Raw genomic sequence first — 15,985 nt, forward strand, 5'->3', positions numbered from 1 at the left:
TATCGGTATCGGCCAAAATTTCATATCGGCCCATCCCTAGTATTTAGTGTCTGATTGTAATTTATCATGGTACATGTTATTAGTCAAAACGTTGAATCTGAATCTACAAGAGACTTTTCAGTTTCACAGCACCGTTAGTGTTTCAAGATTTTTCCGTGGTGCCCAAGTCAGAATCTAGGCCTGTCTAACACTTGCAATGCTCAGTTAGTGTGGTTAGGTTGCTTGCCTTAAGTTAAAAAATTAACACACATTTCAAATTCAGCAACATTTTATGTGTAAAAGTACTAAATAAGCATATATTTGGAAGTAAGTGTCATTCAGTGAAAATATTGAAACATTTCGCAGTGCCCCTGTAAGTCAGTCACGGTGTTCCAGTGTGCCACAGCACACACTTTGGGAACCACTGGGCTACACCATCATAAGCTATATTCAGAACATGGTAACACAGACAATTAGAACTAATAATAAAATTTGCCTCCCTGATAGTGCTATCACTAAGGGCACATATTTTTGGTAAATAAAATAAAATTTTGGTGTTATAACGGTGAATAATCACATCAAAAGTGGTATATAAAATGACATTTTGGTTTTAAAATTGTGAATATCATCCAAAATTTGATTTAAAAACTGCACTCATTACACAAAATAAACTTATCCCTTGTAGTAGCACATTTTTGTAGTTACCAGAGTATTAAGTTTATTCCTGTGCAAAGCGGTCCATTTTAGCTTCTCAAATATTTACAGCAGAATTAATCAATTTTCCGTGAATTGCATAACTACCACGATAATTCAGAAAGTGTCGCGTCGGTATATAAACGGTAAATTTCGTGTTTAAGAGTATATTTCGCATTTTTCAGTTCATTTTGCATTATTTCGTGACAAAACAGGGTAGAAAAATGCACCTCACACCTTTCAGAAACATGAAAAAAGAACATTACAGCATGTTATTTCATATTTCGTGTTTTCATCAGAAACTAAATTTACATGCCTCTAAGTGTGGTCATGGGTTTCGTTTCTAGTGTCACATTGCACTGTGGTTTGTATTCTACTTGAAACTGTAGTTTGTCCCAATTTGCTTATCTGGACACGATGTGGACACTTAACTGGACACTTATCTGGACACTTAACTTTGTCAAACTGAAGATGGTATTTTGATATTTTATTTCTAAAAATATGCTGTAAATTATATTAAAGTATAGTATTCAAGAATCGTCCTGGAATATTTACAAGCACGTGAGAAAAGGGAAAATGTGTGAGAACTCAGGGTTCCATGGGATTTTCTTCTTAGTTCTTATTTCACTTCAATACTTTTAAGTCGTAGAGATAGACCCATCTCTTATTGCATTTTTTTTCTTTTTCATAAACCAGGTTTCCAGTGCTACTGCTTAGTTATCCCAGTAAAAAAAAGTGCTATTTTATTTGATTGACAAAATGCAAGTTGTTTTTTTGTATAACATGTACTTTTTCTCTTTTCAGGGTACTAGTCGACCAAGTCATTATCATGTACTTTGGGATGACAATCATTTTGATGCCGATGAACTCCAGTGCTTAACCTACCAGTTGTGTCACACGTATGTCAGATGTACGAGGTCGGTGTCCATACCTGCCCCTGCGTACTATGCGCATCTTGTTGCATTTAGGGCACGGTACCATCTAGTCGAAAAGGAACATGACAGGTAAGAGTTACTAGCATTTACAATTATTAATGTACAGGCTATTCATAGAAATATTGGGTTGATAGGAAACTTTGTTGTGTTCATAAGGAAGAGACTAAAGACATTTGTCTGGACCACAGTACTATTAGGTGTATAAATTAATTATGCCTATTTTAAAGGTATAAAAAAGGTACATAAAAAGTAGTCTTACATTTTATAATCATTGGAATGTATACACTGTTACCATCTTTCGGACAGTTGGTGAACTCCCTGGTGATAAAAGGATGGTGGTTTACAGTCTATATAAACTCAACCAGCTATTTTCCACCTCTTGAATGTTTCTGAAGTGCTGCAGGGATCAGAACTGGTGGTAGCCTAAAGGGGCCAGGTCAGGGAAATAAGCTGCATGAAGCAGAACTCCCCAGGCCAATGAATAGAGCATTTCCTTAGTTCCTTTTGCTTTGTGCAGCATGGTATTATCATGCAGCAATATCACCTGCCTAATCCCACAGTATGTACATGGTGTTTTCCTGTTTGTTTTTACTCAAACAAATTAGTTGACATTTATAATGCTCAGCATTGGCGGTTTCACCTGATTGCAGCTATTCATAATATAAATCCTCCTTCATGTCTCACCAAATGCACAAACTAACTTTTTTCACGAATAATGTGTTTCACAGTCCAATGTTGTTGGTTCACCAGGGTTAGGCCTTGATTTTCACCTTTTGGGGTTATCGTATAACGCCCACTTTTCATCCCCACTCACTATTTGAACAAAAAGTCCTTCCTTTTAAACCACAATAGCAGGAAAATAGCAGTGCCATAGCCCTCCTCGTATATATTCCCTAGCTTCTGCAGACAGTTTGAAATAGCTTGTTGGGTCGCTCCTAGTGCCATGGCAGGTTTTGTCATGGATTTTCATTCAACAGTTGCTCCAATTCTACATCATCATCCACTTTCTTTGGCTGACCAGGGTGCTGTTCATCTTCCAGATTTAATTTCCCGTTCCGGAATTGCTGATGCTGCATAATTCACCCAATGCTGAACAAATCATTTCCTTTGCCTCGGTGACATTTTTCTTTAGTTGATATGCAAAAACCAGGCAGAACTTGACATGCTGCTTCTTGAACGACTCTACTACTTCTTTGTTACGTCATCTGCTAGTCTGGCATTTTACCTTTTTGTAGGATGGTATTGGAGTGCCCAAACATGGCAGAGAAAGTTCCAATTTGAACAACTGCAACAGTAAATTATAATAGGTAGTTTTTGGCAGAAACTCACAATGTGAAAAAGAAAAAAAAAAAAACAAAAAAAAACACTGTAATGTTCATTTTTCATGTTTTTGAAAGGTGTGAGGTGCATTCTCCTACAATGTTTTGTCACGAAATGATGCAAAATGAACCGAACATGTACAATAAACTCAAACACGAAATTTACAGTTTATTTACCAACGTGACATTTTCTGAAGCCTGAATTATCCTGAAAGTTACGAAAATCATGGAAAATTGATTAATTCTGCTGTATTTGAAAAGCAAGAAAATGTACTCCTTTATTCAGGAATATACTTAATGCCCTAATAACTACATAAATGTGCTATTAGAAAGAAAAAGTTTATTTTATGCAGTAAGTATGGTTTCTATATCAAATTTAGGATTGTATTCACCATTTTAACACTGAAATGCCATTTTATATACCGCTTTTGATCCTGAACTGTGCTCAGATTTTGTACCGAAATCTTCATATTTAATTCACCAAAAATATGAGGGGATATCAAAAGTAATTGAGTAAATTTTTTACAGCCAAACGGAAATGTATTCACAAAAACTGAAATATACATTTGAAAGTACATGTATTTTGCCACCTTTCCATGAGATGGCCAACAACGGATGCAATGGGCATTTCATATGGTGCATACACCATCATCCATGAAGAACTTTGGTATCGTAAAGTGTCAGCAAGATGGGTCCCCAGACAGCTCACACCAGAGCATATGGAAGACTGTATGAGATACAGTCTTGAGCATTTGCTCCGGTACCATAGGGCTGGAAACTCATTCCTCGACCACTTTATTACCAGGGACGAATCATGTTTTTTTTCATTACACCCCTGAACGAAAGGAACAGAGTATGGTATGGAAACGCACAAACTCGCCTCCACCCACAACCCCGTCTGCAGGAAAGGTTTTGCTTAACAATTTTCTGGGGCAGCCAGGGTGTCATTCTTGCTGATTTTGGGGTAAAAGAAGCAACTGTAAATGCTGCTGCATATTGTGCCACACTGGATCGTCGACAAGCTGCTCTGCGCCGTAAACGTTCCAACAAAATCTCTGGAGGAGGTCATCATTCTCCATGACATTCTCCACATCGTCCCCATGTGACTGTATCAGTGATGCAAAAAGTCAATTCCTGACATTAGGAAATTCTCAAGCATGCAATCCAGACCTGGCCCCATCAGACTCTCACCTGTTCGGCGCACTGAAGGAACACCTTGCCGGCAAACACTTCAGCTGCGACAGAAGTTGTGACAGCCATGCGTCGTTGGTTATGTGTCCACCCGAACGATTTCTACCACATGTGCATCGAAAAATTGGTGTCACGGTGGGACAAAGATATAAATGTGAGTGGATGGTATGTGGAAAAGTGGAGTAATGTTCAACCTTCAAAATGTATATTTCAGTTTTTGTGAATACATTTCAGTTTGGCGGTAAAAATATTTACTCAATTACTTTGAGGCTGAGAATTAATTTGTACATCTAATGTATGGTTGTGAAACAGCTTGAAGCTAAAGGTTAAAATGTTAAAAAAAGAAACAAAAAACTTTTTAACTGCATCCATACTATTTTGTCAGTGCATGAGCTATCCTATCAGGTAGAGAAACAAAGTACTATAATCCCAGATTCAAACGGTGGTTAAGCAATATGAATTTTATTATGATGCAATTTGTTAATTGATTAGGTTATGATATGAAATTTGATGTATTTCTGTTTTGTCCCCTAGTGGTGAAGGTTCTCATCAATCCGGGTGCAGTGAAGACAGAACTCCAGGTGCAATGGCTCGAGCAATAACGGTCCATGCCGACACAAAGAAAGTCATGTATTTTGCTTGATGCAGGATGCTGAATTGTGAGTATATGTCATTCTTTCCCTCCTTTTAGAACACTGGTGAGCTAGAAATAAGACCAAAATTTTGAATTTAGATTTGAAAACTTGCACATAATTGTCTTTGTATATTGTTACTTTTCATAAATAATAGGGATGGGACAGATCAATCGGTACTCTGTATATTGTTACTTTTCATAAATAATAGGGATGGGACAGATCAATCAGTACTCGATCAGTATCGGTAAAATTACCGATTATTTTACCGATCCGATATATCTGTAAATTTGTACAATTTAGTGCAAAATTCTGCCATTTTGTTATAATTTTTGTCAATAATCTCCATGCCCTACATTTTGAAAAGTAAATGTCTAAATATGCAACTACCTTTACACTAAAGTCACCTCGAAACACACATTTAATAAGAAGGTCATTGATCTATTCAGGTTCAAGGGCTATTTGGAATTTTATATCAAATCAATCAATTTTATATTGGTACTCTATTGATATCGAGCAAAATTTCATATCAGCCCATCCCTAATAAATAATAAGCAGATTTTGCAGGAAAATTTTGACAGTGTCAATAAAGTTCCAATATCAGGGGTGAAAACGATCAGTAAATTCACTAAAAGTCTGTTGTTTTTTTCATCTTGGTCTATAAGTTGTTAGTGCTTTTTTAAAACGTTCTGTGGAATCAATATTTTTGTGTTCGTTAGACGATTGATTTTTTGGGGGATATGATGACTTTCAGTGAAAATTAAATTTATGATGCTGCTGATGAAAATAGCATTATTTTGTTCAAAAACAATACACACAGCACAACAAAATTTGCCCAAATGTTTTACCTTCTTTTTCAGCTTTAATGAACAATTTTTAATTTTTATGATTTTCAAACTTTGGTATTGGTGAGAATCAGGAATTGTATGAGCTCAGCCTTCATTCTTAATGATACATATTTCTTGTAATCATACTTCAGTGTAATAGAATCATATATATTATGTAAGCAAGGTGTGTTCCAAATATACATTCACTTTATTTCTTCAAGTTGTGTATCTCATATTTGCTAAGAGTAACAATGTTTCTTTTACACGTTAATAAAACATGTTGGTAATGATAGTTAAAATATAAAGTAGTTGTTGGTAATCATTAAAGAACTGTTTGGACTATATATGTTCAATTTTCGTGAGAAAAATTGAAGATCCTAGTGGAGAAACATCATCAGTTGGTACCAACCAGTACTATCCAATACTCTGCTCATTCTGGAAACTGCCAGCAGTTGGTGTGAGCATACGTATTACTGTACATTGCTACCTTCATTTCGGCCACGGTGAGGCCTTTTCCACTAGGCCCTTCAATTGAATATTAATGTAAAAATATGCAATGTAAAGAAAGTCACCATTTGCAATAAGGAAGGCTGTGTTTATACTAGTAAATAATGAATAAATTGTTATTATAACAGTTTCAACATGAACAGTAGAGTCCCAATTTTATGTTCTGGATTTTACATGCATGGTCCAAATAGAGCATAATGTTACAAAATCTTCCCAGAACTTATAATTTCCCACATTGTAAGTTTTTCTACCTCAATTCCGTGATAAACTAAAATCAGGGCCATCCTGATGGCATAGTGGTAAAGTCGTTGTATTGTAATCAAGGGGTTCTGGGTTTGATACACAGTGGAGGCACATATTCCTCTTTAAACTGTAGGTCCAGACCCGATTAGCCTTTCTGTGCATAAAGTGGACTTTAAAACAAATTCAGACCGAAGGAAAAGTTAAAAATCGAGGTTCCACCAAATACATTGTTGATTTATAAAGAATTTGCCTTCACACCTCCTTTTCTTCATTACTTTTAGGTAGTTTGAGAGTCGAGACCAGAAGATTTTATATGTTGTTGGACTTCCGTGTGATACGCAGATTCCTGGTATGTTTCTGCATGCACCATAAATGCACTGCAGCTCGCGGGTTGCAGTGATTAATGCATTTAATGTATTTTTACTTGTACATAAGTCGAGTTACCTGGGCCATATTAGCATTAATTTTGTGGAAAATTGATGATGGGCTTGCATTAAATTGTGTGATGATGATGCAAGCATTATACATTGCATATTATGTATCATTCAAATGAATTGCATAGACAACTTCAGTCATTCATAAGGAATATGTGATATGTTCCTACCTCCCTAGAATACAATCGTCATGGAAATGATAATATACGTCAATGAAGTTAACAAAATAGTGACTCCCAGACAAATTTGTACATAATGCTAAGAAGAAAGCTTGGGAGTATAGTGCTGCCATCTTGTCAACTTGCTCGTTTTTTTTTTTCTGTCTAAAAAAAGTGTTGGATATTTGTAAGTAACAGTGTTATGGAATTTATATGTGCTCTCCTAAAGTTTGTATCTTTTTTTTTTATGTATTGCACCTAATTGTTGCTCATAAAGTGATGTAATGGAATTTCTCATTGGAAAGAGTGATCGTACTAATGTTCTTAGGAATCAAGTTTGTTGCTAGTTGTATTGTAACTTATCTTAAATAACAGCTTGAGAGCTTAAGTATTTTGAGGCATTTCAGTATAAAATGATTTTTCATGTTCCTCTAATATTTTTATTCTCTTTTCCTGTGTTCATCCCGTGATCTAATATGAATTACATTTATTTGTTGGCAATAAGACAAGAGATCTGTATTATACATGAGAAATTTGCAATATTTGTTTGATCATGAATTTGTTATTAGAGAAAGAAGTAATTGGACCAAAGATATGGGAATTAAGAAAAGCATATAGTTTTTTTTTCTGTTTTAAATTAAGTGAATGCAATTTGTAATTTTTAACATAAGATGCTTGAGTATTTCTATTACTTTTTGTACTCAAGGTAGCTTTTAGCAAATCTATTTCATTGGTTTCCATTTAAACAATCTCATTTTCATCTGCAGCTAATATTTTTACACAAACTTGCAAGAGATAAAGATAACAGTAATATTTTTTTTTATATAACATTTAAGAGTGTAGATGTATTTATGTATGTATCAAAAATATCTTTTATAAAAAATGATTCTATTCTGTGGGTTAGTGTTTATCTTTTCTGCAAGAGAGTCGGAACAGATATCTTCTAGTCATCAGTGTTCAACATCTTTTAATTTTGTAACAGTAAATGCATGTCTCATTTTGAAAGATGTCTCCATGTCTTTCAGTTATCGATGCATATATGTCCAGAAGCTTAGAAAATAATGTTCTGTGCTTAAAGACATGAAATGGTAGAATCTTTTCATACATAATGACATTCAGATCCCATCAAATTCAGCTATTTGTTATTGTAATCATTTTTAAAGGGAAAAAAGTAAGCTTTAAAAGAACATGAAAACGTGCTCAACTTTTTGAGTTCAATTAGCTATACTTTGAGACAGGACTCAAGATAAGACAAGAACTGATGAGCATTCCACTGTGCAGAGCTGTTTTTTCATATTACATAGCTGTGCACTAAGAGTATTTTTGTATATCCTGGTTCTAATGTTAAATGATGAACATTCAAAAGAAAGTCACAGAATGAATCTGTACATTTTTTCCATTAATATATCATCTGGTGAAAAAAAAAGAGTATTACTAAAAAAATATTCCATTATATCTTCTTTATTTCTGTGCCTTTTTAATAAACCTCGTTTTATCATTTTGCAATTCATGTGTGTGTTCTTAAGGAAAGTACTTTTTTTTCTTTTCACTCGTAGTGTTAGATCTTATGTGCCATTTTTTCCCCTTAGATATTTCTGTATGCAACAAATTTAGTATCGGTTTTAAGTTTATTGTTATGATCTTGCTCGAAGTGAAAAATAACTCGCACACCAGAGATTCTCTTTCTCATAAGGTCGATAGAGTTGGAAGAAATTTAGACTGGTGACCTGCATAAACTGTGTTCATTGTAATATGTTGGGAAGGGTCCACATTTGTTGTTGTTTTTTATATAAATATATATGTACATATATATAAGAAAAATCGCTTAATAGTACTAGTAGTGTTGATGCAATGTTCAGCTTCTAGAAAAAAAATGATCTTTGTACTTGCCCAATAAAATGATAGGGCTCTTGCTGTATAAATCTTAAGGTTTTATCAGATTTCTGATCCAAATGATGTGCTCCAAAGTAACAAATCAAGAATTTCTGCTCGTATTATGTTGATTCTGGTCATACTTATGCAATATTATCAACTATGATTGTTACAATGGGAAGGAAAATTATTATGAAGTTAATTGAAGAAGAGGTTATTATCTTTGCTCTTTTTAGATGCCGTCCAACATTCCATATGCATGTATTGTAAGTGTTGGTCTGGTAGTACTCATGCAGTGTCTGTAATATCTGTTGACACGGGAGCAAGTGCAGCTAATATGTTGAACTCTGATAAACCTCTTTTTATTAAGTTGTTAACAGTGTAAAAGTCGTAAATCAACTGTCAAGATTTGTGGAAACAAATATTTGTTACAAAGCCTGTTGTTAACGTGAACAAAACTTCAGTATTGTGTGTGATTCTTTTTTCTATCATGTCAGTTTGAAGTTGCAACTCTGCGTGAATTTATAGTTTAAGATGTATCAATTAAAAGTAAATGAGTATAATTGTTTTTTCAGATTTTATGTGCCATCCATTAGCAGGTGTTTATTTTTGAAATGACTATTCATGCTCTCCCCTTTTTATTTCCTTAGTAATTATGCAAAATGGAAAAAAAAGTGCAGGAATTTTTAGCTTTTACAAATTTATAAGAGGCCCTTATTGACATACTTTTTTTTTTTTACAAAGACTTTATGTTAGGATATTTCTTTTATTGATCATGTTTGAGTGGATTTATGTTCATATAGCCTGATGTTGTGTAAAACGTATAAGTGTGAAATTAGGAGAGATTCCCCTCTTGATATATTTTCCTTTTCTGTAACACACATGTCGAAATAAGAAGCTGGGCTAAATACAATACAACTACCATTATAAACATATCATTTGTAATATATTTGAAAGTTTCTAACAATATTTGACTTCCTTAAAGTGTATTGCTGTTTTCCTGTTAATTTGGTTTTTTGTATTTTTCATGCATTGTTTCATAATTGGATTTGGAACTGTCAGAAATCATGGTTAGAACATCCTGTTGCATCTGTAAGATTTTGTACAATACTATACCAACTTAGACCCAGTGTAGTGGAACCAATAGTAGCATTGTAGTAAGATTATAATGTAATTGGTAGCTTTTATATTAAGGACGGATTCTATATATGAATGACGATCCTTATGCAGGTAATGTAGAAGTGGAAAATGTTATAAACTAGGTGACTGGTAGAGCAATGGCACAGTATATCAGAAATCTTGGATTGAGTCCTGGCCAAGCCACAGGTCAATATTGTCTGCAAGATAAAAGAGCAAACTTTGCAATGTGACAAACAGCATTACAAAATTGCAGTGGACTTTTCAATTTAACGTTCCCTGCTTTTACATTTTCCGCACATTACATTCGTTCTTCATGGTCCCAATGAAGGAAAATGTTATACATTTTTCCCACATTTTAAGTTTTTATCACCTTGGATAATTTTTTTAAATTGCAAAAGGAAAGTTCCACTGTACGTTGTTTTTAAGTGAAAAAATCTACTTCACTGTGTATGCCATTGACTTCCTGTCAAGTTTCAGTAGTTCCATCTGTTTGACAGAACTGAGAACAACTGCCTATATCTTAATCTGTTCCCACTCCTTCGTCCTCAATAATTTGAAGTTTTTAGTTGATTACCTGTGGAACTTTATTTAGCATGCTAACCGAAAATAAGCAATCCTCAATTTCTCTGTAATGTCTGGACATTACTCTCAATGCACATTGGTCCTTGGGCCATAGCTTTTAGTGTAATGCAAGTAATTTTGCTATAACATGATTGAGAGGATTTTATTCTTTTGTGCAAAGTATACGTGATCTGCCACCAAAATTCTTCAACCAGTCATTTGTGTACAGCTATCTGTATCTTCGTCATTTTCACTTGATATCATACTGAAAACCCATTTTCCTGTTCATGTACAGGGTGCTTCAGGAGACTTTGTGCAGTTATATAACTTTAAATGTGTATGGGCTTAACACTAAGTAGCATTTGAAAGCTTGTTTAATTTTCATGAACTCTAGAGAAACTGGCTTGGTGCGCATCTAGAGAAATCTTCTGTTAATACTGTTCTGTTGTCGTGTAATTGTCTGACAATGCATTTCAATTTCTTTCTGTTTTCCAGTGTCTGAATCGGGGATAGAGTAGCGACAAAATCTTTTGTACTTTCCTTGTAAAATAATAATATTGAATGAAGGAATTAATAAGATAGTATAAATTTCAACGTAATCATCGCAAGTGTTCAGTTTCTTTTCAAATATTTTAAAAAACTGAAAATATTCTGTTTCTTCTCAATTCACATCCATGCTTACGTGGAAAGTTACATTTTCATTTTATCAGAGCATGGTGTTCTAAAACTATTGCTGCATTCAATCATTGCATCATAAAATAATAATAATAATCTGTGGCACGACAGTCCTTCAAGGGCCTTGGCCTATCATAAAATACTGCATGGATATATCAAGCTTTCCGATAGCCTTGTGGTGAAGTTTACGTGAGTTCGATCATCGGTCACAAAGTTTACAAGTGCACAAAGTCAACTGAGAAATTCAGTATATCGTAGCGCTACTTCTGCGGACATCAAGCTAACTTTTGCTAAGTTAGTCAGTAGTGGTATCATAGTTTTTAAAATAGTGCTTCCATGGGGAATGGCCGTGGAGACCACATAGGTAACTAAGGGGGACAATCAGAAGCTGACCACTTTCCATAGTTATCTCTTCATGTGGTGAATTTTTGTTTTCATGAGCCATTTCCCATGGAAGCGTACACTGGTGTACATAGCAAGTCATTTTATTCTGCCTGCAAAATGTATTAGTGCAAATATTAAATTGCAAGAACGGCTGCTTAATTCTTCTTCAGCGTAGAAAGCACTATGAAGAATAATAATTTCATATTTGTGCCAGCTGAATCTAAGGGGTGGATTCGTATGAAGAGGGAGAGGAGTCATTGGATTATTGTTAGCGCTAGGATTTTTATGAGTGACCTAAAAATTCCATAAATGTGCCTTAACAACAACACATTTTTTTAATAGTTTGCTTTATGGCATATCTTATTCCAAATATTAATACCATATGCTAGGATAATTGTCACACAACCCTATAGGTAGATATTTTGGCCCCCTACGCAGGATTGTGGTTTGGTGCTCCTCCCCCACACTACAAAGCACTGACATTTTATGTGCGTTCTTTGATATTTGTGATACATCCTACAAATTTTGAAATGTGACAGAAAAACTTATAAAAAAATAATATTTAAAGATTTATAGTTTGCATTTGCGATTTTAAAAACATGAGCATATTTAAGAATATTTCTTATGTCTTAGTTCTTGAAGAACATATTTTAAAACATATTACTACTACTACTTTGGAGAAGAGAAAATTCCAGCAGTGTGTTCATAGAATCTACGCCTGCCAAGTTGGTCGCATATTCTGACTGTTTTTTTTTTTTTGGGGGGGGGGGTTCTAATGGCACCCTAGGCTTCAGCTCCCTATGGGCCTGTAGTCTCATATTTCATATTACTCAGTTTAAGAGTCCCAAATTACATTGTGTAATGGATGCTTTATCCTTTATTTCAAATTTAACTGATAGCCTATTGTCAGCCAACAATGTCTTCCACTTTGACTGACACAAAAGATGCAATATAGTTCTCTTTGGATATGGCTAATTGTAAAAAGAAAGTTTTATGTACCTTTCAGAAGCAAAAAAATGCTGAAAATGACCAACTATGCATACATAACCCCTAACAAAGCACCTTAATTCCTAACATGAATTTCTATATATTTCAGGAACACATTAGACAAAAAAAATCAGTCATGAAAATCCTAGCACTAATTATTAGAATTAGCAGACCTCGTTGGTATGTTTTGCCTTCAAAATTTGTAAATAAATTTTCCATAAGGAATAAAGAATGTGGGGATATTTCTGATAAAATTGACAACCTTTTTAAGAAAATCCGCACCCCTAATTGTGACAAGGCTTTACACAAGCTGGGCTAACATAAAATGTGAACTAGTATATTAATCTAAAATGTTTCACTTTGAAACAAGGTCTCATGGAATTTGGCTGCAACACTTGTGAGGGATATTCTAATAACAAGTTCTCATTTAACTTGAAACTTCCAAATTATGCAAAAGATAAGACTTGTCAAAAAACTTTATAACAAAGTAATGTGTGTCATAATTACGAAAGAAATTGTACTAGACTAATATCATCTTTCTGAAATAATGTATAAATAGGATAAAGGATGTGTGGTCACCGTGTATGATATAAACTATAAATATACTGTAGAAGAATTTTATCTTTGTCCTAACATAATTGTGCATTTATAGAATTTTTTACCGTGGCTGTTGAAATTTGAAATGCTTTGTTACAATGAATGCATATTGCAGATATACGGGATCTTAATATTTATTCAACAAATTAGTCATATCTTGCTAATATGGCATGTAAGGTTTGAAAACTTTGCTCTAAAATGAATTTTAGTGATGTGTTACTAGTGTCATATATTGCTACTTCTTTTTACTAAAACTACACTCCTGTGACTATGGAGTTAAGTAGATCAATACATGATAACCAAAACGGGCAGAAAGTTGGGATTTAAAAAAAAAAAGAAATTCTAGAATACAAGCAAATACTGTCAACAGAACGAGTGTGGGAGTATTTTTTCAAGAAAATGTTTGATTCACTTACTAATCCATGCTAATCTGTTAAAAAAGACTATAAGAAAACCCCATAAAACAAAGAATACTTGAACTTTGTAATCATATAAACTTGTTCCAGTTATTAAAAAAAGCCCTTTGTGAATAAAATTTGCCTTTGAACATGTTCTGCGTTCATTAAATGGTTTATTTGTCCACATTTTCATTGTAAATCTAGAAAAAAAAACTGATGGTTGTGTGTACGCATATTGTCATTAGACATTTTTTCTAATGCCAGTGTACCATCAGGAGAAAATTTTTAGGGACTTAATGTGGCTGGCATGGTGCTTACTGCCGAGATCATGAATATGTAGAACTGTACCTCCACATACCATCTATATGCCTAAAAATGGACACCAATAAACATGGGGAACTGTACCTTTTATTCTTACATTGCTTTAATAGCAATATACGTCTTTAAAATCAAGTAATTTGGCACTTAACAAGTTACAATTTGTAAAAGTATAGGATAATGGAAGAACTTGTGGTTTGATGAACATATTTCATCTCTATTAGTCACATGCAAGTATATGTAATGAATTTTACTTAAGAAAGAACAAGGATTTACTTTAAGATGTCAGAAATGCTTTTTTTTTTTTCAATCATGTGGTTTAGTGCAGTGAGAAAGTTGATTTAATGAAATATTACTAAATGTGCATAAAAATTTTTATTTGTATCTACCTTTGTCACTAAAATAAAATCGAGATTTGAAGGGCATGTGGTTCTTTGTATTGGAGTTTTAAGATGTACCAATGTTCTCTGAATCTACAATTGTTACAAAACCAGCTTAACAAGTTTGTAAAATAAGGCGGTACTCTCGTGATGAATGTCTGTGAGGTGACAAGTCAATAACAAAAATACTTTTATAATAATAGTAGAAATACTACATTTACAATTAGGCAGTAATGTAAAAAGAGCTTCCAAGATTGTGTTCAAGCTCATTGATTCTGTGTATATATGATCACTAAAGCCTGTAATGCAATGAAATGTATGTTAATTTCCATTGCAATAATCCCAATTTATTTCCAGTACAATCATTACAGATGCAACAGTACAAAATTAATACTGGATGGATAGTTAAAGAGAGAAGTATATCGGTAACAATTATTACAAACCAAAATATATTTGTCAATTAGAACTTACTGCTTATGTATCTGTTATAGAAGATAGTGACGTATCCATATGTACTTGAGATTTTGCTTCCTGTCTGGTTTTAAAAGTATTGAGGTTGATATGGTGGCACTTGGTGTAAATTGTTGTGAAGTAAGGTCCTATGGTAGTGCCGAGCCATGTGACATATCTCCAGAATCAATATCGCCCTTGCATATCACTTCAAAAAATGTATTAATCATTATGTGCACTATATAATCTTGTTGCATATAGTTTTCTTCTGTTCAGGGTACACTTGCATTGTTTTCAATAAAATAAACATGTAGGCTATTCCCTGGTAATTTTTCATAATTTATCTTCATTATATAGTAGGGATGGGACCGATTAATCGGTACTCTATCGGTATCAGCCGATATAGGCATATCGGTGTATTGGTTTATCGGTAAAATTACAGATTATTTTACCGATCCGATATATCGATAAATATCTTATAATTTAGTGTAAAATTCTGCTATTTTGTTGTAATTTTTATGGATAATCTCAATGCCCTTCTTTCTAAAAAAGTAAATGTCTAAATATTCAACTTCTTTTGCACTGCGGTCACCTCGAAACACACATTTATTAAGTAGATCAATTATCATTTCAGGTTCTTCAAGGACCATTTCTAATTTTATATCGGTTATCGGTACGGTAAATTTTATATCGGTACTTTATCGGTATCGGCCAAAATTTCATATCGGCCCATCCCTATTATATAGTTTTAATCATCTTTATCTGCAGTAGTCATATATTACACTCTATATATTTGTGTATTGCAAATTCATTCATCATTTTTCCATATAAAGCATTTTTTTTCATCTCTTAAATATCATTTCTTTATCATATCATATATACTTAACACATGTACATAAAAATTACTGGTACCATTATTTCATATCGTGTACATTTCATGCAAGGTGTATATATATGATGTGGATGATGTCATATATCCACTTGAAAATGATTGGGAATGGGCTAAAGCATATCAAAAGAATATATCATTGTTTAAAAATGTCAGAAATACTTAAATAAGTTTTTATTCTTACAATCAATGAAATTGTACTTATTTTGTGGCTTGAGTGCTACCGAGGACCTATCTTCACACCTCGATCAGAAAAGATTGACTTCTCTGTAAACAGCTTGGTTATGAACCAATAAAAGTAATTGTACACTCTATATGTTCGTTTATTTTTTTATTTACCTAAAGATGGATTCATGCTTTATGTTGAAACTGCATCAATAAGTTTCAAAGTAGAAGATTACCTTTACTAGATTGCA

The 15,985-nt window shown here is 33.6% G+C and overlaps 1 protein-coding gene across 5 annotated transcripts in view; it reads left to right on the forward strand.

Moving 5' to 3' along the window:
• AGO1 (protein argonaute-1) overlaps positions 1 to 15,883 on the forward strand; it is a 105,909-nt gene extending 90,026 nt beyond the window's left edge. For 4 of the 5 annotated variants that reach the window (XM_083126984.1, XM_083126985.1, XM_083126986.1 and 1 more), the window contains 3 exons: positions 1,477 to 1,676; positions 4,652 to 4,776; positions 6,608 to 15,883. In XM_083126984.1, coding sequence (XP_082983110.1) covers positions 1,477 to 1,676; positions 4,652 to 4,760 — 309 coding nt within the window. In that variant the 3' untranslated portion in view covers positions 4,761 to 4,776; positions 6,608 to 15,883. Of the gene's footprint in view, positions 1 to 1,476; positions 1,681 to 4,651; positions 4,777 to 6,607 lie in introns of those variants that run through there. The other variant, XM_083126988.1, reaches the window with a different exon arrangement.
• Positions 15,884 to 15,985: the final 102 nt, after the last annotated feature.

The sequence above is a fragment of the Lepisma saccharinum genome, chromosome 8, assembly GCF_977018435.1.
Source record: "Lepisma saccharinum chromosome 8, izLepSacc3.1, whole genome shotgun sequence".
Taxonomy (NCBI): Eukaryota; Metazoa; Arthropoda; class Insecta; order Zygentoma; family Lepismatidae; genus Lepisma; species Lepisma saccharinum.